Genomic DNA, 23058 nt, shown 5'->3' on the forward strand with positions numbered 1-23058 from the left:
TTTACGTTTGAGTTTGATTGAGATTATTCTTTTTAAGAAGTCGCAATAGCAAAATATAAACGATACGAAATGTAAACAATATTGTTCTCTCGGTTAATTCTATTCTATACAGACCAGAGGAAGAGGTCTAGTACTAGATCTAGACTAACTTTAAACTTAGTAACTAGACTAGACTCTAAATTCTAGATATTCTAGATCTAATTGCTATCATCGAGCTTTGATGTAGAGTAGATCTAAATCTAGTTCTAAGACCCTAGACCTAGATCTAATTAATCTATTAAATCTATAGTAAATAATAGTAGAGACTAAAATTGTCACTAAGACTAAATAAAAAGTAAATTAACTACAGTTAGTTACAGTAACATAACTTTAAACTTATGTTTATCGAACAAGTTAAGCTCAGTCGCAGACATTTTTTATGTTTGAATTTGTGTATCTTTGTAAAAATTAGACCTAGAAAAAAACTGATTGTATCTATTCTATGAATTCCTCATCCATTTTTCTTAAAAAGTAGCCATGTTTTATTCTATTAGTACTCAAAGTTAAACTTATATTTGAAGTTAAAGTGGGTCAGGTCGATGCTTTCAAAAGCTTAAATTATCAAGCACTGTTTTACATTTATCTTATCGAACATATTAAGAACTTATCGAACACACGAGAAGTATGGTGTTTTAAAAGTGTTATAATCTTTAAATTTTTTTTTATATCATTTTCTTTTTACGCGATCATGTCAAGACAGACATGCTCCACGTGGAAGGAATCTATCAGCTCTGCTTAGAAACTGACGAAACTAAGCCTAGTAATGCATTACCGACACATTACCGTGCCGGTACTTATTTAGGTCTAAGCTATTTTGAGATATAAGGCCTTAATAAATCCAGATATATTATTTGGGGGAGAGCCTAATAAGCTTTGGTAGCCAATTGATAATCCCGCCCTCCCCAAGCCATTGCAGGGCACAACAGTTTATGTGGTTGACCTAAAAACAAAACATACGAGGATCTACATATCTAGCCGCTGATCTAGCACGCTCAGTGTATGTAACAGCCCTAAAGTCAGTGCTTGATATTTTTCCATCGGGGCGGGTGAGGGGAGCACGCTTAGTATTTGTCACACACACACAAACAACATATCTATATATACTACGTATCTATCATGCCTAGTGTTTGTGACCTAATTAGCGGCTCGACCGTAGGTACTCGATTGATGGCTCCTCCCCCTTTCCCCTCAACATTGTTCTTACTACAACTTGAACAATGTTTTGGGACTGTGTTGATGGCCTGGTTTACACCTGTGTGTTACGCTATCACTGACCTTTTTTTTTTTTTGTTGTGTGTTAGTCTGGTGGCTGCGTTTAGATTGAGTCTTGAAATTCACGTTGTTACTTTGCACTGAAAAAGTGTGAATGTTGGAGAGTGGAATTGTGTAAGAAGAAGCGCGGGTAAGGGGGTGCAGGCAGAATAAGAGAGTAATTAAATGTGTTATTGTTATTATTTTGTGTATTTGTGATGTTTCAAAGGAGTGTCTTTGTAGCGCATTATGAGCTTTATCATACTTTATGGCAAAAAAAAAAATATAATAAAAAAAAATTATATATATAATTTTATAGACCCGGCGCCACACGTCTAGATCGAGAAGCACAACTGACTCTATGTATTTGAGGCTGACGTCACATTCTAATGGTCGATCAATTATTGATGATCTCTGGATACAGTGTCTTGATTGTTTCTCTACCCCCCCCCTTTTTTTTTTTACCTGACAAGACATTTTTATTTCAAAATACCATATCTACATTCTATACCTCCCCCTTAGCCCTTTCGTTTTATTAATATCTCTTCACATCAAGCACATACACTAGGTATTGGTTTATAACACATAATTCAGAAGTTAATAGAATGGGGCATCTGAAAAAATAAAACACAACTGAATACATACCACTCTGTTCCTCCGTTTGCAGTCGCAATAATGCTATTAGCATCAAGCTACATGTGTCATAAAATCAAGCTTTTAAAATGGGTACAATTAGTGCATATCGATGTAAATCTATTTACTTAAAAAAAAATATAGCACATTTACGGTAAACCACAAATAGCTGATACAAATTGTAACTTATGAGTAATTTATATCTGTACTTTGCATTAAATTATTTTAAAAATAACAATTAAAAAATATATAATTTAAATATTTTGTCTTCTTTGGGTTATATCCCTTTGATGTTTATTTTTAACATTAAAATGGTGTTCAATATTTTACGAAGCTGAGATTGCTTTTATAAAAACAGCTACTATCGAACACCCCCTATTTAAACCTCAATTTTCATGTTTAGGTAGCAAAGTACACTTTATAAAAATATAGTTGTAAATATTTCTCAGCCTAATTAGAAGCGTATTATATAGGTTTTGTTGAGCTGAAGCATCATTGGCATTAAAAAATACACTTAACCCGAGACTCACTTCACTCTTCCCAAGAGGTCAAAAAAAGTGAAATTTTTATACCAATATTACCAATGCACTTTGAATATAAGTAAAAAAATTATCCTCGGGTAAAAATGAAACTAAGTATAACTTAACTATAAAGAAATGGACAATGCACAATAGGAATGGACTAGTTTCGTCATAATCATCAAAATAAAGGAGAATTTTAAAAAATACAATGGGGTGTTCGATAAGTACCTTAAAACGAAGGTGTTCAATAGATGTAAGTTACTCTAGATCTAAATACTAAAAATATTAAAATACTTTAAAATAGCTAATGAAAATCTTGATCTAAATAAAATTAAAAATGATGATTCAGATGATCATGATGATTTCAGATGATTTATGATTTATCATTAATTTATGATCATAATGATGATGTGAATGATTTGTTGAATCTTTTAATTTTATTTATCATTTATGCTTTTATCATTTTATTAGCGGCCCCCGTAAGGGGAAAAAGCCGCTATTAGGTTTGTGCAAAATGTCCGTCTGTCACACTCAGATCTCGAAAACTAGAAGAGATATGAAAAATATTATTTCATCATTAAATCCGGCTTGAAAAGTTTAGGTGCAACGGCTACTTTTGGTTTTCTAAAAGCAAACCGTTTAATTTATAAAATTAATTATGCAAGCGATTTTTTCATAAAAATACACCAATTCTAAAACAATTACGTAAATGTAAGGGAGGCAATGTTACAATATGCTAACAAAGATGGACAATTTTTGTGTATTTTCAGTATCACTAAGTCAAATATATTTTTAAAATGTACAGGAAATGTTTACAACAAATACAAATAATAGTTAAAGACGTTTTTTCTGGTCAACTAGCTGCTAAAATTAAAAGAAAACATTTCTGTTTGTTTATAAAGGCTAATAATGCACTTTGTATGTAAATATCACGCACATTTTTTTAAATGAACTTTTTATGCAGCGATTTTCGTGCAGTAGCGTAACGTCGTTACATGATCAGGTGCTAAACCAATTCCTTAAACTTTTTTTAAAAATCAGATTTTATTTATTTTTTGTTTAGTGCCCCCATCCGAATAAAAGAAGCTTATTTTTGTGCGTTTTGTCTGTTGGTCGGTCTGTCCGTCACGATTAGATTTAAAAAACTAGAACTCTAAAAGTTATTGAAAATCTGATTTACCCTTTAATGTTCCTCCCATAACATCTCAATAGTTTTAAGTATCTAAAATTGATTGTTCCGGATTTTTTTGTGCAAAACTAATCAACGCCAACAAATGTTTGTTTGCTCTTCTAACTTATATTACATTCAATTTCCATGCTTAAACGTTGCAAAAACACATTATCAATAATATGTTGTTCCGTTTTTTATGTAAATAGCATATTAATGCTAAATCATAATCTCTATACTGACTTATATTTCATTAAGTGTAAAAATGTTCCGGATATTGTTTTATAAAACATGAATTATGCCTAATGATTGTTTGAAATCGCATAAGGCTTTTAAAAAAAGTAATTTACTAGAATTGATTACTGAAAATTACTTTTTAGACATTTAATTTTCTTGTAAAACATAACATAGAAGTTTTGTAATCGATAAAGAAAGTTCCGGATTTTGTTTCTTACAAATCGTCGCCAGAAATTTCCGAATTTATTTAAAAATCTACTAACGCCAAATAATTGTTTGAACTCCCTCTTCTAATTAATAAACAAATAATCTTCTCATTTACGAAATAATGTTTTTACGGATTTTTATGAAAAATATTTTAACTCACTACTCTCTTACAGTACATTTAACTTTCTACCTAAAACATTAAAAAATCTAATTATCGTTAATATTATGTTCCGATTTTTAAGGAAAACAGAATCCAAACACCAAAGTAAGGTATGAAAATCTCTCCACGTGGCTGTAGTACATCTAATTTTTATACGAGACCATCCAAAAAATTTAATTAACGGTATTACATTTATCTGAAATTCTCTTTTTCTTTTACTATTTATACAAACATCCGGAACAATCTATTATATAAACTTTTCAATTGTGTTCATACCTAAAAATTATTGCGATGTTTTGAAACGTAAAATAAAGGTTAATCAATTTTTAATAACTTTTAGTTGTTTTTTTTATATCAAGATAACGGACAGACCGACTGACAGACAAAACGCAAAAAAAATGTGGCTTTGATCCTTTTTAAATAATATCTATTAGAACTCAGTGCACCAATGTCTATGAACTCTCGTTAAATATCTCGTGTAAATAAAGACATTTTTTTTTATGGTACCGGTACTAGCCTATTGTGAGGTAATGGAATTTTTTTTCTTTGACGTCATATGAATGGACTCTTTAAATGTAATGTTAAAAGAACGCACTCGGTGCACCAATGTCTATTAACCCTCGAAAAAATTGCTTGTATTAATGAAAACATATTTTAGTCTAACTAAGCCGTGTGACGTAGTGTTTTTTTTCCTTTGACGTCACATGGAATGAATTCTTTAAATGAAATGCTAAAAGAACGCACTCGGTGCACCAATGTCTATGAACACTCGAGAAATGGCTCGTGTTGATAAAGGTGATTTTTAGTCTAGCTAGGCCTTGTGACGTAGTGTTTTTTTTTCCTTTGACGTCATATGGAATGAATTCTTTAAATGAAATGCTAAAAGAACGCACTCGGTGCACCAATGTCTATGAACACTCGATAAAAGGCTCGTAATGATGAAGGCGATTTTTATTCTAGCTAGGCCGTGTGACGTAGTGTTTTTTTTCCTTTGACGTCATATGGAATGAATTCTTTAAATGAAATGCTTAAAGAACGCACTCGGTGCACCAAAGTCTATGAACACTCGATAAATGGCTCTTGTAGATGAAGGCAATTTTTAGTCTAACTAGGCCGTGTGACGTAGTGTTTTTTTTTCCCTCTGACGTTATATGGAATTAATTCTTCAAATGAAATGAAAAAAGAACTCGGTATAGTAATGTTTATTAAGCCTCGTTATGTGACTCGCGTTTAAAAAAGGAATGATATCTTGATTTAGATCTAATCTAGATTTTTTAAACTAGATCTAGATTTTTATTACAGTATATCTAGATCTGGATTTATATTCTAATTAAAATTATTTTAGAGTCTAGATCTAGAATTTCTAGATCTAGTTTATCTTATATAGACTAAAATAGACTAGATTAAGATGTAGAATTTCAATTTCTAAACTTAAAGTGTAAAAAAAAAGTGTAGATTTTCATTTCCAAACGTTTTGATCAATATTGTAATGTTTTAATATACTAAAACTAGTCTACTATTTTTTTATTAAATTTAAATTTACGGCAAATGAATCTTTGAAACATTATTACTTTTGACCATCGGATGGCTGCCTGGTCGTGCGGTTTGCGCGCTGGACTGTCGTTCAGATTTATGGATGGCCCAGGGTTCAAACCCTGCCCGCTCCCATCCCCCTTCGTCCTGCGGGAGGTTTGGACTAGGAAGTAATTATCTTCAACTCTGAAGGAACATCCGAAACGTGTAAAACATTTTACATCAAAATTAAATCACCTCTTGAATATTATTTGCGAATATGCAGATCCGACAGGGATCCGACTTCGACGGGGGCCGCCTCTGAGTTTGTGTAACACAAACTCTCTTTGTAATCTTGTTTAATTATTAGTGTAGTCTAGATCTAGACCTAGAATCAAGTAGAATTATTATTTTTTAGTAGTTTTCCTTTTTAAAAAAAATAAATATTTATAAATATAAAAAAATAGTACTAATATTAGATGTTTCATTTAGTATTTACTGTGTATCAATGTCTTCTACTTCTAGGCAGTTACTGAGTTGTATTAGTACTACACTCTACACTATTGTTAAACTTAAAGTCTAGTCTACACTCTACAGTTTGAGTGTAGTACAGTTACTACAGTAACAACCCCCTCTAATCTATTAAAAAGTCTCTACTAATCCAGATTTACTACTAGTAGTAGACTTAATTTAGTAGATTCTATAAAGCTCAACAATCAAGCAGTCGATGACCTCTAGAATTTTATTAAAAACTATCTTAAAAACATTATGATTATAGAAAATTATATACACACCAACTAAATACTCATCAAACAAAATTTAAAAAATGCTGCTTTAATAATAAATTAAAGAAACTTTGCAAACAGAAGGAAAACCTATATAGAATAATATAGATATAGATAATTTAAAAAAACTAAAGCAGAAAGTTTATAAAAAGTATAATTCAAATTAAACTTGTTTAATTATTTATCAATTTATAACATTACAACAATGGTTTGAAAATTTAATGAGCTGAAAGGATTTTTTTCATCTTTTATGTAGGAACTTTCATACTGTTTTCTTTAATATCATCCATTCAAAATTTGTGTTTCTTTTGATGAAGACATTTCTGTATCTAAATACTATATATGCTTAGATATAGATCTATGTCTTTGCCAATGAGTTTGTAGTCTTCACTGGTCTATCTCTTATGTCAGAATGGTCAAATTATTCTGTTGACACCACTGGTTGAGTTAAAGTTTGAGAAACACTGACTAGATAGTTGATTCTACTAGAACAAATATTTTAAAGCTATTTTTAAACTAACTAGAATCTAGAATAATGTACATCTAGATCTACTTTTGTTTTTTAAAAATTTTAACAACTCTCAAGAACAAATCTAATAACAATAACAACCACTCATGCATGATTTAATGCAAAGGAACCCCCAAAATAAATTATCAAGATAAGTGTGAATAGCTAAATCTAAAAGTAGCATACTAAGAAGTCTTTCAATAATAATGAATGTTTTGTTTTACATAATTCGGATGTTCCTTCAGAGTTGAAGATAGTTTACTTCCTAGTCCAAACCTCCCGCAGGACGACGGGGGATGGGAGCGGGCAGGGTTTGAACCCTCGACCGTTGATAAATCTGAACGACAGTCCAGCGCACAAACCGCACGACCAGGCAGGCAGTCAAAATAGATCTATCATCTTGCTAGTTTAGAGCTAAGTAATGGTTAATAAAATAAACAATTCATTTTAGGCTTTCATATTTCTTGCATTTAAAAGATCTAGATAGGCATAATCTGAAAAAATGTTTTTTTCATCTCTACAGCTCTGTAAAACTTGCTGTTTTAACATTCAACCAGCAATGACTGTACAGCAAATTAGATTGGCATTATCTTCAAAATAGAACAAAAAATAGACTAAAACTCAGTCATTTTTTGTTTCATTATTGCTTTTTATCTATAACATAAAATGAGTGGTCTTTCAATGAAACTACCAGATCATTTACCATTAATAAAATCAAGTAGAACAAAGCCTGAAAGGAAAATATCCAATTCAAAACCTCTAAGGTAAATTTTAAAGTTTATTGTCTAAAAACTAAGGAGCGAATAAAATATTTATTGACTTTTATTATTATTATTAGTGTACTTAGTGTGATTAGATTAATCACTGTGGACGTTAACTACGCCAGGAGATTATTGTAATTATCATTATTATGTTGTTTTTTGCTGATCCGAAACTGTATTAGCACTTGCCATTTCTTTGGACACATCATTCTGACCATAACTAATGCTCAGGCTTTCAATGGTGGTTAAATTTGCACTTAGAGAGAACATTGAGATCAACACTCTATTTATATGAGCTTTTTAATATGGGTTTGAATGGAGGTGAATATCTTTTGTAATTACTGCTGAGATTGAAAATAATCTATACTGGTACTATTACATTTGTTAGTAGCAGAAATAACATATTGGACAAAGGATCAAGGTGAAGAGATGAGTGATGTTTATTGTGTTGACAACACATGAGAAATGATTACACTAACATACATTTTTATGTTAGCTATGAGCTCATCTAGTTCTGGCCTGCCAGGTTCACTGTCGCTACCACTGCCTTTCACTAACGTACAAGATTCACTGTTGCCGCATATGTCTTAACATTCCTACAAGGTTCACTAGGGTCACAGTACATGCCGCTCAAGAATGATGTCTACATAAACTAATAGAAATTTTTTCCACAAACAGGAATGACCCATTCCACAGTTTCCTCACAAGACTTTTTCCTGTGAGGAAACCTACACTGCTTCTCACCTGCTGACCAAACTGGCAATGATCTCTTCTACCACTTAGATGGTTCTAACCTATCTCTAGTTCTGTTTCTCCATCTACTTAGCCGGAATCAACAGTCCACCATCTTGTCTTTACCTCTGTTCATCACTAGTCATCAACAGTGCACTGATGCGCATCATATGCTTCAGATGTCTGCAGATCTCTCTCTCTCTTTCTGACTACACTTCACTTTTTGCTGGACTTTTATAGGAAACTTGACTAAAGTTGGTTAGAGAATATTTCAATTAGATAACTAGTATTTTAACAATTGTGTCCTGAATTTTAGAAGTCTTAAAATGTATATCTTTACCTTTCCACATCTTTTTATCTTTTCAGCAAGGAAGAACTCAGTGACTTCCCTTGTGTAAGCAAGTGGATGTCAGAGCTGCAGTGGGTCACTGAATTAGAATGTATGAGTATCTTGCAAGGCAAACCCCTGTGTCCAAACATTGCTCAAGACAGTGCAGCTTCTCAAGTACAGACTTATAGAGGTAGGAATGCAACAATGGTTTGTATATATATATTCTTTCCTTATTTTATACATTTTCCTAATTATTAAAGCCGCATTTTCATTTCGTGATTCTAACTATTCCTTAGCTTTATTTTTTCTTTCAACACTATTACTGTTAGCCGGACCCAGTAATATAGTTTTTGGAAAAGTGCACTGCACTTGTAACTTAGATAAAATCATTTTCTTCTGGTTGGTGAAGTTGTTGTTTTTTGTTGGGAGGGGGGAGGGGTCTCAAAGTTTTGTGCTAACCTTTTCTTTGGGGTCTCAAAGTTGTGTGTTACAGACATTGTATGAACTCACCAGCTGTTAGGGTTAGGGGTAGTTTTTTTTTTACGTACATGCACATTTTTATATAAACACTATTAACTGTTTATTTAGATGCAATTGACAGAGTTAAGTTTGAAGCTAGCAAGATTACTGACGGATTCAATGTACTTTTTAAGTAAGTAAAACCAACTAAACTACTTTAACAATTTTTAAAATTACTTTGAAATTACCAGAATTTTAACTAAATAAGTCTTTTGCTAAACTAGAACAGATGTTTATTTTTTTCTTGGTGCATAGTTTTATTTTTGTTTAAATAAAAATTTATTACATAACATTTTTGTGTTATCCTCATTAAATTTGCTGTTGTTCAAAACTTCAATCACATGGCAGACAAAATTTGTTATTAACATACAACTCCCCACAAACTAAAAACTACCTCTACAGTTTTGGTGGGAGGTGGTGGACTATGTACTCTGTGAGTCTAAGAATGTTAATGTCATGGTCTCTTTTCATTTTGACATGAAACAGACTGAAGAAAACTTTTGCTTAAGTTAAATTCAATTTATGTAGTAATTATTTTTTTTTTATACAACAGTTGAAAATGTTGTCACAGTTTACACAATTTTGTCAACTTTTGGTATTTGGTAATAAAATTTAGAAAGTGCACCAAATAAGAACATTTGGTTACAATTAGTATTTACATTCCTTTTCAAAATAGAATTACACATACACACATATTTGCAAATAAATAGCTTGAAAAAAAAAGATAGATAAAATTAATTAAAATCTTTTTAAGTTTTCAAGAATCTCATTAATAGAATAGCACACAGTTATTTGATTTATTAAGTCTTTATTATCTTAAACATTGACTCCTCAGATATTTTGACTCCAGCAAATGGGTAGCATTAAATAATCACACTATGGAGATGACATGTGGTATTAGAAAATTAATCCAGCTGTGCAATGCCCATGTGACTGATGTCCCTTCCTATATACAAGAGGTAATAGTGTTGAACTTACAAAATGGGGGGTTTTTTTATCGCTCAGTCATATTTTCTCTCTCCTTATTCAATATTATAAATTGCCAAAAGTGTTTATCATTTTGATAATTTTAAAAAAATGTTTACTATTTCTATAGCAACAAGAAGTAGTTATGTGTGAATCAGCAAAATTAGTTCAACAAACAGCCAGGTAAATTGTATTATAAAATTTTAACCAGTTTTTGTCTTTATTTTCAATGTTAATTCACATTGTCTTTATTTTCAATGTTACATTCACATTTGTTCACTAGTATTCAATGTTTTAATGTTTTATTTATTTATTTTATATACTTTATTGCAGTGCTGCAGAGAAAAATGTTGTCCATAGAGTTCCTCTTGTCAATCAACTGACTTTCCTGGGGCAGTCCTTCAGTCGTTTGGTGGACAACATACTGGGATATTTGGTTCAGGTACAGTCAAACTTTCATTCAAGTTTCGAATCAGAAAGAAACTGCTCTTTAATTGGCATCAAGTTTCTGAATTAGCTTTCCTGAAAGTCATAGATAGGATATGGTATTTGCTGGCACTAAGAACAGGACACACAACCTCTGTTAAATTACCATCTTAACAAAATAAATATCACACAACTCCCCCTTTGTAGAAACTGCCCACCCTTATGAAACCGTAAACCATATCCTCTTTGAATGCCCCTTCCTAATCCACCTTAGGCAGACCCTACTACCACTACAGCCCAACATAACCAACACCCTGTACAACAGTGCTGAACAACTGAAGAGAACAGCACACTATTTTTCCTTGGCACAGTCTGCGAAAGTGCTCACTGCTCAGCAACAAAAAGCTGGCTAGAAGAAGAAGAAGAAGTATTTGCTGGCCTATTCTCTTTGAAAAAATCAACTTTCTTTTTATTATTTTTTTTCCTCCCCCCAGAGACTTGTGGGAATGCTGGAGTCATGTAACAATGTGTCTGCCTTACATGTAGTCATCAACAACATCATCACCCTTGGCCTGGAAGGAGAGCACATGTGTTTCATCTTGGCCAGAGTAAGTGGAAACCATTCATTGTGTTTAATACAGAAAATATGCATCAATATCTAGTTAATGCATAAACTGGAGTGAATAATACTACAATCAACATTGAGTCTATTTTCATTATAAAGTTTTTAACAACATACATACATATTAGAACATATTAGAACTCATTTCAAGCCAAGTAATTTATTGTGGACTCAACTATACTATTGTTTAAAAAATGTCAAAGACTATGACTCAATACTAGTATAGTAGATCTAAAAAAAAAAATCAAAACCTGTAGCAATTGAATATTATAAGATTTTGTGAGGAGAAAAATCCTTTATCTACCTATATTTCTAGTTATATCAGAAACTAAGTAACCTAGCAATGAGGTAGTTTCGTATTCCCCCCGAGTCACGTGGTTGTGTGTATACAACGCGCACCGTGCTTAGTTTTAGTTAGTTTGTAGTGGGAATCTGAAGCGTTTTAAGTCAATATTTAGTGGTTTCAATTTACTCATTAGCGCTAAACTATAATTTGTTAATAACAGGAGAATCTAGAGATACATATTTTTAATAGTTTCAACTAAAACAAATAGTTATACCTTTGATAGAAGGTACCGAAGCGTTGGCCTATAATCTGCCATACTGATGATACTGAGATCAAGATTTCCTGATCTACAATGAATGACTACACTTATAGTTCTTAGCATTCGGGTAACCAGTCCTAGAAAAAAAAAACACTTTCACTCCCCCCCCCCTTTTCCTCTCTGCCCAAAAGTAAACAAGCTTGAACTTGAGTAGAACACTAAAAGTTGGACAAGCAGACCAGTGTGTATTGGTCAGATAGCTCTAGGGCTAGTGTGTAGTCGATATGTCGACTAGTTGTTATAAAAGATAAAAAGACTGCCATGTGTTTTCCTTGTGCGTAATAGGCTTCAGTTGTTTAGCGAACAAATAACACATCTGATAGTCAAGGATAAATCTAGATCTACTCTTACAGTTACACAGGCCAAATGTGTCTTACCCCACCCTTTCATTGTTAAATTTGGTTTCTAAGTAATAAAATGGATCTAGATTTATTTCGTCGACTCATTTTTGAAACTTTAATGTAACATTTTGTGAATTTCTTAAAAATGATAGAACTTTTAATAACATAATAATACATCATGTATCCAACACAAAAAATAATTCTTAATGTTATCGATGTGCATAATGTATTTCAAATTAGCGGAATATGAAATACATAACGTTAAAAATAGCTGAAGTTTATGAAAATAACAATGTTTCAACTAATATGCATATTATCTCATATATAGGCCTATAAATAAATATATATATATGTGTGTGTGTGTGTGTTTTGTGTAGTTTATACCAAGCTTTTTTTTAATCTTACAAGAACGTTTGTAAAAACGTCTTCTTCTGTGTGTGAATGTAGATCTATCATCGGCAAAGTCTTGACGCTTGTCATGACTATAAAGGAAATATCATTGATAATTTAAACTTATCCATAAACAGTTCTTGACCCTTTATGAAAACATTCGTATAGTTATTTGAACATTCAGGGAGTTCGTTGATGTACTCTGTATATTTTAAAATGTTTGTAAATGTAAAATTTCGTAAAAATAGAGGAGCATCAGCAATGGAAATATAGGAAGACAAGGCCATTCTTCTCTTTGTTGTCCAACAATCACATGACTTTGGTTAAACTAGGTCAGAAATAAGGAACTACCTCATTGAATAAGATAAGATTTTGTGAGGAGAAAAATCCTTTATCTACCTTTATTTCTAGTTATATCAGAAACTAAGTAACCTTCTCATCTATTGATAGGAATTTAATCTATCTATTGAAATTCATTTAATCTGTCAATAAGGCATTAATCTATCTGTTGATAAGGCAGTTAATAAGGCACTAATCTATCAATAAATCATAAATCTTCATTACCAGGACCAGTTATTGTACCAACTGAAACAAAGTTACCTGAGCCCACATTGTGCTGGTCGTTTTACTGGATCACCAGTTATTCAACTTTTCATATTTTAAAAGATATTCAGTTTTTGCCTTTTGGTCACTGCAACCTATCTATAAAAAATGCTGCTATTTAAAAAAGAAATCTAAATGTATTTTTCATTTAACATTTCATAAGTGTTTGTTTTTTTGAGTCAGTTCCCTTTAATTTATAGTTTTCATAAATTTAGGAAGGTGGTGTCAAGGCCTTAGTTGACCTCTGCCGCAGGGACAATGTGGCATTCACTAGATCTAAAGCGCTGAGAGCCCTTGCTACTATTTGCTGTGCACCGGAATGTGTGGCTGAACTAGAAAAGGTAAGCCCAATATCGGGCACAAAAGTATTTTATATGTAGTGAAAAAAAATTTAAGTGCAGCAAAATACACTCTATGCTACACAGTTTTTTTTTGTTTTTTTTTTTCATATTTCTTGTATTCATGTCACTTTGCTGATGTATTGGGGGGGGGGGGGGGGGATAGAAAAATTAAAGAAGCTGATTTTTTGGCTCCATCAGTGGCAATAAACATAAACCTTTCCTCACATTTATTTTCATTTGCCATTGTTACCTCATTTCTCTTTTCTGCATCTAAAAATTCTTTAGACCATGATCTTACAATTTAATTCTCATTTTGCTTTGACATGTTTTAAAAGATTTGAAAGGGTTAAGAATTGTAAAAATTTGCCCTGCCACAAATTTGTATTTCCAAGTCACCAATAATCCTCCCATCAGTTTTTTTTTTTATACTTTAGCTGATTTTGTAAGCCTGTGTCAGGTAGAAAGTATTACTCATTTCTTACTTTTATCAGGAGAATGGCATTGATCTTCTCATTGATATATTAACTGATGAAAGTGTGATTGAGTCTGTTCAAGGGGAAGCAGCTGGTGTTGTTGCTCAGATTACCTCTCCTGTACTAGACCAGACCCAGCACCTGTATCGATTTGCAGAGTCATTACAGATTATACTTAAAGCATTGCTAGGTTTGTATTTGTAAATTATTTGTCGTGCAATCTTTTTTTTTATTAGTATTGTTGTATTACTGCTGATTTAAATAATTTATGATCTAACAATATAGGTCTGTGTGAAAAGACAGAGGGTCATGAAACATTCCTGTTATCTGCTGCAGCTGTGGCCAATATCACCTTTATTGATACATCAGCTTGTGGTTTACTGCAGGAAATGAAAGCACCTCAATTACTTGTCAAATCTTGCATGTGTAGGAAAGCCAGGTCATTGTTTGCCAAAGATCAGGTATGACTATATGTTAAGTAGGATAAATACTTGATTTCTATATTATTTTATAGTTGAAATCATGTACACAACTCAACTGGGAATGTAATTTAAAATGTAATAGTGATACCAATGTTAATTTACCATTTTTATTTACAGGTAGCCACAATACTGGCCAACATGGCAGCCATTCACATTTGTCAAGAAAACATTCGCTGTTGTGGGGGGCTGGATCTTTTAGTCAGTTTTTTGCACCAGAAACCTTGCCTTCTGTCCAGTGGAGCAGAAAGGTCAGCCTGCGAGCGTGTGCAGCAGAAAGCAGCTATTGCTTTGATGCGTCTGTGTCAGGATACAAGACACACTTTTAAAGTGATCAAACAGAAGGGCATTCCTAGGTTTGTAGAACTGTGCAGAGACTCCCAGGCAAGAAACAACAGTGATGCTGTCCTAGTGGCATGTCTGGTGAGTGTTGATTGTATTTTTTATACATATTTTTTTTTAAAGTTTGTACCATGTAAAGTTTGGCTCACCTATTTTGGTAGGAGTCTTTTAACTAGGGTATCACTTGACAAGCACTAAAATGGAAGGCATTTACTTTCTCTTCTATCAGGTATCAATTAGTATTGAATAAAATTTCCAGTATCCATTTGTATTGACTCTTGCGTAAATGTATATGTTTCTATAGGTAGTGAATAAACTTGCTGATATTCCAGTCTCTACCATGATTGATACTTAAGATCTTTCAGGCTTGTCTGTTTAATTTAGGATGTCAATTTTAAATCTCTAGAAATCTTAAATTGTCCCTAACCCAGTTCCAGTGAATATTTGACAGCTTTAAATATTTTGAAAGCCTTGTTATTTTGAAATATATATTTTGAAATATATAAAATGTGCTTTGTATTAAGCTGTATCAAAATTCCAGATATATGTAATCATGAATTAGAAAAAAAAACCAGCTTGAACCATATTAAAATTATTTTTTGGACATTTTTTTTTATGTACATTGTTGTTTTTTTTTCTTTAACTTAGGCTGCTTTGAGAAAAGTGTGTGCACTCTATGGTCGAGATGGCATTTCCAACTTGGACTATCAGCAGTTAGTGACACCTCAACTCATGGACTCTTTCCTCATGTGTTCACACAGTGATGAGAACTTTGTATAAGGCTGACAGCTGGTATTTACTTTGTATTCTGTGTCTTTGATGGCAGTTGTAGATCTGATACTTGTGTGAGAAGCTAGCATTTGATCTAATACTTGTGTGAGAAGCTAGCATTTGATCTAATACTTGTGTGAGAAGCTAGCATTTGATCTAATACTTGTAAAAAGTTTATAGAGACATAGAGAAAGAATAACATAATGGATTTGTTTCCCCCAGAAATGTACTGTTGATACAAAGTTTTGCTCAAGAAAAGTCTTACAAAACATTACGTACATGTCCCATTTTAAGCATTTGCCAAACATGCTAGTATTGCTACGCACTGACAAATTTGATGTAACTTAATTTATTCTAATAAATATTTCTTAAAAGTTTTATTTTGTGTAACAGAAAAGTGTATACTTGTCGTTAAAGGGTAATTTAAAAATGTGTAGCATTATTTTTGTGTTATGTGTTCCTTTGAAAAAAATAACCTGGATCTGTTATTATAATTTATGCCAATCATCTAGTCTTCTTTCTTTTTGTATTGAATTGTAATCTTCAATGCCCATTGTATATATATATCTTTTACAAATGCTTTGCTTTTAATGGAATGTATTATTTCAACCTATTTTTGTAACAAATTTTTTTTATTTATTTTAGCTGTTTAAAATAAGATCACATACATCTTAACAAAAAATAATTTTAACTATTTGCTTTTCTGAATTTTACTATAAAAAAAAACATTTTAGATTTATACTCATTTAATTTTTATGTAGATCGCAAACATAGAAAACATTTTTAAAATCAAATTAGGAAATTTTACAAATTTGGAATATGCCTGCTAGGATATCCATGCAGCATTCTCTGACAAGAACCATGGCTGCATATAGGTGAAAAGGAGTGGGTGATTGTTGTCCAGCCTGTTACATTTTCAATTAAAATCAAACATACTAAATATTTATATCCATGCAGCATTCTCTGACAAGAACCATGGCTGCATATAGGTGAAAAGGAGTGGGTGATTGTTGTCCAGCCTGTTACATTTTCAATTAAAATCAAACATACTAAATATTTATATCCATGCAGCATTCTCTGACAAGAACCATGGCTGCATATAGGTGAAAAGGAGTGGGTGATTGTTGTCCAGCCTGTTACATTTTCAATTAAAATCAAACATACTAAATATTTATATCCATGCAGCATTCTCTGACAAGAACCATGGCTGCATATAGGTGAAAAGGAGTGGGTGATTGTTGTCCAGCCTGTTACATTTTCAATTAAAATCAAACATACTAAATATTTATATCCATGCAGCATTCTCTGACAAGAACCATGGCTGCATATAGGTGAAAAGGAGTGGGTGATTGTTGTCCAGCCTGTAACATTTTCAATTAAAATCAAACATACTAAATATTGTTGCTAACGACTTTGTTGGGGTGCTCTAACATAAAATTCTGTTTTTTTTTTGTTTTTTTAAATTAGTTTTGTGCTGTCCAATGAAGTAGAAAAGATATGGGGAAAAACACATTTCTATTGTTCCATTAATATGAAAATAATGATCACTCTTTTATTTCTGCAAGTTGGACTAGAGCTACCGTACGAAAAAAAAAAAAAAAGGGGGGGGGGTAGGACAAGTAGTATTCACCCGTCACAAAATAGAAGGGCCGGACTTAACCGTTGTGACCAAGAAGTCATGGAAAGATCACTCTTTTTTATTTCTACCCCACATAGTTTTAGTGTTGAAAAAAAGGAGGGGGGGGGAGGAGAACAAGTAATCTACTCTGTGTTTACCCATCACAATTGGGAAGACATAGCTCTAGACCGCAACAGATGGAGAGAGACAGTGACCAAGAAAGCTATGGACAGTGAAAGTACATGAGTCTCAGCTCAGGAGGAAAAACGGCCAGCTCCTCTACCACCGAAGCAAAAGCCACCTTAACCTGCGTTATCTGTGGACGGGAGTGTCTCTCCAGAATAGGGCTCCACAACCACATGAGGAAGTGTGCTCTGAGATGAACCATAGTCGTTCTACAACTGAAGGAGGCCAAATGAAATGAATGAATGAAATTCACCCATCACTAAATAGTATGGTGGACTCAACTGTTGTGGGCCCTATGTGAAATTGATTTCGCAGAGCCAAGTTTGGGTAGGGATACCGATAATAAGTGAAATTTAAGAGTTTATATTCGAAAATAAATTCATCTTTGCATTTTATTCATTCTGTACTACGTACAGAACTACTTTACAAGCCTTGCGTGTAACGAAGTCATACAGTATATCATAAAAATTTTATTTCCTACATAGATCATGCTCAATAGCAAGAACTACCAAATGTTTCAATCTATCTACGAGAATTGTTGACCTCAAGTAATTCTTCATTAGTTTGAGGCGTGAGCTTCTTTCACTAGATTCCAGAATTACGGGTTTGCATAATGCCGTTTTTTTGTATTTTCGTGAGTAGGATTGGCATTTTCTATATTGAATGACACCCCAAAATGAAAATTTTTGTCTATTTATTTCAGGAGATTTGTATGAGTTTTCAAAAGATTTTAATAATTTCCGGATATTTCCAGGACTTTTTTGTATATTTTGCAATTTCAGGAGATTTCCAGGAGCTCCTGGTAAATTGACAGGAGGCCGCGGGAAATCTGTTATAAGTTTTAAAATGGTTTAATTTAATAATTTATACACCTAGAACTAGCCCGGGTCCTATGAAAGTGCGGAGCCTACTGCGGTCGAATAGGTTGCAGTTGCCTAAGGTCGGCCCTGCAATATAGCGGCGATGCTGGTCGACTAGTCTGATATATTTTAGTTCCTATATATCTTAGTCACATTAATCTTAACATAGTTTAAAATTGTATCAAATATTTTCCAAGAGATAATAAAAACTCTCAAACTGCTGCTGCCATACCACCTATTGTAAAATAGCATAACTTTCTACAAAATCACTTCTGTTTTCACAAGTCTCAAAGGTATATTGAATTGCTGTAAGAAAATTGTATTTACATATCTTATTTCTCCTGTTAAAGATTTATTCCTTGGGTAAAATAGAAATGTTTCTTCACTGTCTTTTTAACACACAAAAAAAAAAGAAAGAAACTATTATTTTAGAGAACACGCGCAGGGCTTATTTTTGAAAAAATAAATGTTATAATGTTGTATAAAATATACTAAGGAGGTAGGCCTAAAGTGACTGTTTTAAATTATTTGTTTGTTGTCTTTTGTTATGGAAGTTGGGCAGGATTCCTTATTTGATACTTTGAAATGGCCCAGTCCATCTCTACCACTAAGCAGGGCTTACTCATGCATCGCATAGAGAACTGAATTTTTTACATTTCTAGAAGAAACTAGAAGCTTGATTCAATAACAGACGCTCTAATATGCTCTATTACAGAAAATTGGTTACTATCAACCTTCATGAAATTATAGGCTGCTATGAATATATTTTTTTAATATGCAATATCTTGACTAGAGAGATTATTGCTTTTTTTCACTTTTTCTTTTAACCAGTGAAAATGTAAATACTTTCCTAGTGAGAATGTATCTATTTTCCTATAGTAGAATTTAAATAAGAGTTTTATCTGTATATAATGAATGCTTTTAAGTTTGACAAGTAGTACAGTAATAAAGAAATAGCCTATTTAATTTATAAAAAAAACTATTGCCAATCAGTATTGTTGTATATAAATTATGTGCCCTCTTGTTTGGCTGATGTTGAGCCCAACAATATATATATCTATTTACAAACTTAGTCTGTGAAACTCAACACTATATGTGATTTAATCTGTCTATCTACTTAGCAGTTCTGCAGTTATAGTGTATATTGTTCTATTGTTAAAAAATTAGAGCAACATTTATTTGTAATCACTGTGCAACTTTATATTTTTAATGGAAAGACCAGGCACTTAATATGGAATTTAAAAAATCAAGCTATTGAAAAAAAGTTAAAAAACTAAGGTTGAACTTTAAATATTTTTAAAAATGCTGATCTCTGCGCCATGACAAATGACAAACTGAAAGGCTAATGCTGGCTCAGCTCAGAATTACACTAAGATTTTAATCTCAGAATTTTTAGAAATTTGTGATTACCTAAACAAAAACTAATTGCTGACATTTGTTGATTAGACTAGAAGAATTTAATCTAAAAACATAACAACAACCTAATCTGTTGCCCATTAATAACAGGAAATGTGACTTTCTAGAGAACTTTAACATTACATGAGGAGAATAAGGATAGTTGGGGATAAAACTTTAGGGAATTCCTCAGTCTTGAAAGTTATTAGGCCCATAACTCATATGTTTTGTCTTTAATTTTTTATCTTTACTAGATTTTTTGTGTGTATAAACTTTAACATTAGCCCTTATGACTGTCATGTTGTTAACTTCAGAATTTGCTTATTAAAAATTGTGTAATTGAGTTGTTTTTTTGGTCTTCCTCAATAGTTTTCTATCAAGGTGTTACATACACACTTGGTCAGATTGCTGTGTGAAACACTTTTTCAGCTTGTTGTGTAGCATACCATGTTTAAATATTGTTGAAATCACATTGTTGGTGAACTTTATAAAAAATTTTTACTCAAATCTGCATTAATATATTGGCAGACCTTTATATTATATACCATTATTAATGACAATAGCTTTTTGTTTTATTTAAAAGTTGTGTTTTTTTTTAAACTTTAGTTTTTAAGTTTTAGTTGATACAAAAAAAAATATCAAAATGATTTCATTCCATTGAATATTCCAACTTTTTTTCTCTTTTTACTCCTGTGAATATTCCAAACCTTTTTTTTTTACAACTTCAGCAAATATTCTGTATTCCATTATTCCTTTTATGTTTTTATATTGTGTCCATGGTAACAATTCCATAAATAAATGTTGATGTTCTCCATGTTTATATATAGCAGGGATGTTATGTACAGTAAAAAGTACATAATATAGAAAATGATATTATATCTGAACAAAGATATGTATAAACGTTTAGCCATTTTTATTATTTTTATTATTATTATTATTATATCCGACTGAACAATAACTCATTCACTTTTGGCGCCAGACCAAAATTATTGTCATTTGTGTTAATCTTTGTCACTATAATATTTTTTTTAAAGATTTATTATTGGTGGCCTGAGTTTGAATGGCTTCTATACTCTCCATCATCTATGAAATATGTTTCAAGTCTTTATCCCCCTTTTTCCCCTCAGGAAACAGATGTGTGATATCTTGTTCTCCTTCCCAGTTCTGATGCACTTTTATAATATCATTGAAATTTGTCAAGGGAATACTATTTTCGAATTCTTGTATAAATTGTGTTCATAAAAGTACCTATCTGTTCTGGAGATGATTGTTATTAGGTGACTGTAAAGATAGGCCATGCAAGCTTAAGGTATGAATCATACTCTGATAAGTTGATATATTTTTATATTTGTTAATATTTATGGAATTCATATTTTGAGGATATTAGTAAATGTTTATATAAGAAATTCCCAAAGATGTAACAATAGTTGTCTAAGACATATAAACCCCTTCTCTATAAGACATTGTTCTGTTAATAATCATTGCTGAGTTCTTTATGAATTACCTTTTTTTTTCCCTTACTATTTTGTTTTTTTTTTTTAGCTTCATTACAAAGATTATTTAGGTAATTTTTTACTTTATTAATTTTAGAATTGAAGACTCAATCATTAATACAATTAATTTCACTTGTATATCTTGTGAAAATTGATAATAAAGTAGAAGATTTGTACGCTGTGGGGCATTTAAAAAAAATACAGGTTTTTTTTTAGTTTTTAACATTTTAAGAAGTTTTAAAAATTAATATAATTATTACTTGTCTTTTTTGAAGCATTTAACATATTAAGAATTTTTAAAAATTAATAGAATTATCACATTATTTTAACAATAATATAATATGCAAACATTATTGTCACTGATCACAAAAGCCAACTATTTTTTGCAAGTATAAACTATGTTTATATTGACCCCTGAGCTAAAGTAAGCAAACCTTCAGTAGCTGCACCAACTGGATATATATATATATTTATATATATATAAATTCTATACACTAATATAAGGAGGGAAAAAATACTGCTCAGTATAACACATATATTCTTGTAAAATATTATATGAATGGTTGTTTTATTTATTTATTTATTGTAGCTTTCATAATTGATATTAGTTTTCAAGTGTTCAAAGATCAGTTTTATATGTGGACCAAATGCTGCCATTGTTTACTTGTTTACAGTAAATAGCAGCTGAAAAAGTTTTGAATGTAATTTTATTTAGGTTTTTATTTTCATGTGCTTTTTGGAGACAATTTTGTTTTACATTTTGGTATGTGCAATTTTATTGAATCTTAATTGGATGGATGTAAACCCCCTTTTCCATATTCACTTGTTTTAACTATGTAATGTACTTAATGATTGTAGATATGTGTTATGCTCACTATTGTATGTGTAGTTATATTTTTCTTTAAACAAAACGATTGCTTTGTACTTCTTGCATTCTATCACAGGTTATAAGGATTGCTTGTGTAAAGAAAAAAAAGTTTGTATCAAGACTTAGAGGTCCATAGACAAAAGATAAACAAGGGTTTTATGTGGCAGACACTAAGACCATATGTCTTCACTATTCTCCTATAAATAATTCAAGAACAGTTTGGGTTTGGAGTTGTTGTTTTTTAAACCCAAGCCTCCAAAGGGGTGCTTGTGATTGGCAATGCTAATATGTTGCTTCAAACAAATCCAAATTGCTTACCATAAAATGACTTGACTTGCCCAATGGACCTTGACTTGCCCAATGGACCTTGAGTTGCCCCAGTCGTGAACACTTTACATGGTAAAGGGACAGAATTTATGTACATTTTGAAAATTACTTTCATTGATGTATCCCTTTTAAAATGAGCTGCAGTTTGAATACATGGCTTAAGTTTACTTTGACAGAAGAACAAAAAAGTGTTGCTTGATTGTAGAACTTGAATGGTACCGGTACATAAGGATTGCCAAAAAAGGGGGAGAGACTTTTGATTTGGTTTTGTTTTTAGTCTTGAAGTGACATACTTGTTTGTTGAATATATTTGTTATACAAGATTAGATACAATGTCAAAGATGTGTTCCATATTTGACCATATATGAAATAAAGATATTAAGGTTGGTCCTTATACTGCAAATAAAACATTGGACTTTTTTCTTTAAGAACAAATACATCAAAAAATCAAAATGACATCAGGTAATATAACATTCGCTTAGGCTTTAATTTAAAAGAACAAATCTGCAATCATTCAGCTTTTGTTTTAGTAATGTTGAGTTCAAAGTTAGGTTTAGAAGAGTTGTAATGGTTCCAGAAATCATCTTT

At 31.8% G+C, this 23058-nt stretch overlaps 1 protein-coding gene across 1 annotated transcript; it reads left to right on the forward strand.

Moving 5' to 3' along the window:
• The first annotated feature begins 33 nt into the window (after positions 1–33).
• On the forward strand, positions 34–23058 carry LOC106073438 (protein inscuteable homolog). The gene is made up of 13 exons (XM_056033617.1): positions 34–125; positions 7545–7785; positions 8881–9035; positions 9434–9497; positions 10200–10323; positions 10461–10513; positions 10664–10772; positions 11251–11364; positions 13533–13658; positions 14150–14321; positions 14417–14592; positions 14731–15033; positions 15601–23058. The coding sequence occupies exons 2-13, from the start codon at positions 7688–7690 to the stop codon at positions 15730–15732; spliced, it is 1626 nt and encodes a 541-aa protein (XP_055889592.1). The 5' UTR covers positions 34–125; positions 7545–7687; the 3' UTR covers positions 15733–23058.

This window comes from Biomphalaria glabrata, chromosome 6 (genome assembly GCF_947242115.1).
Source record: "Biomphalaria glabrata chromosome 6, xgBioGlab47.1, whole genome shotgun sequence".
NCBI classification, from domain to species: Eukaryota; Metazoa; Mollusca; class Gastropoda; family Planorbidae; genus Biomphalaria; species Biomphalaria glabrata.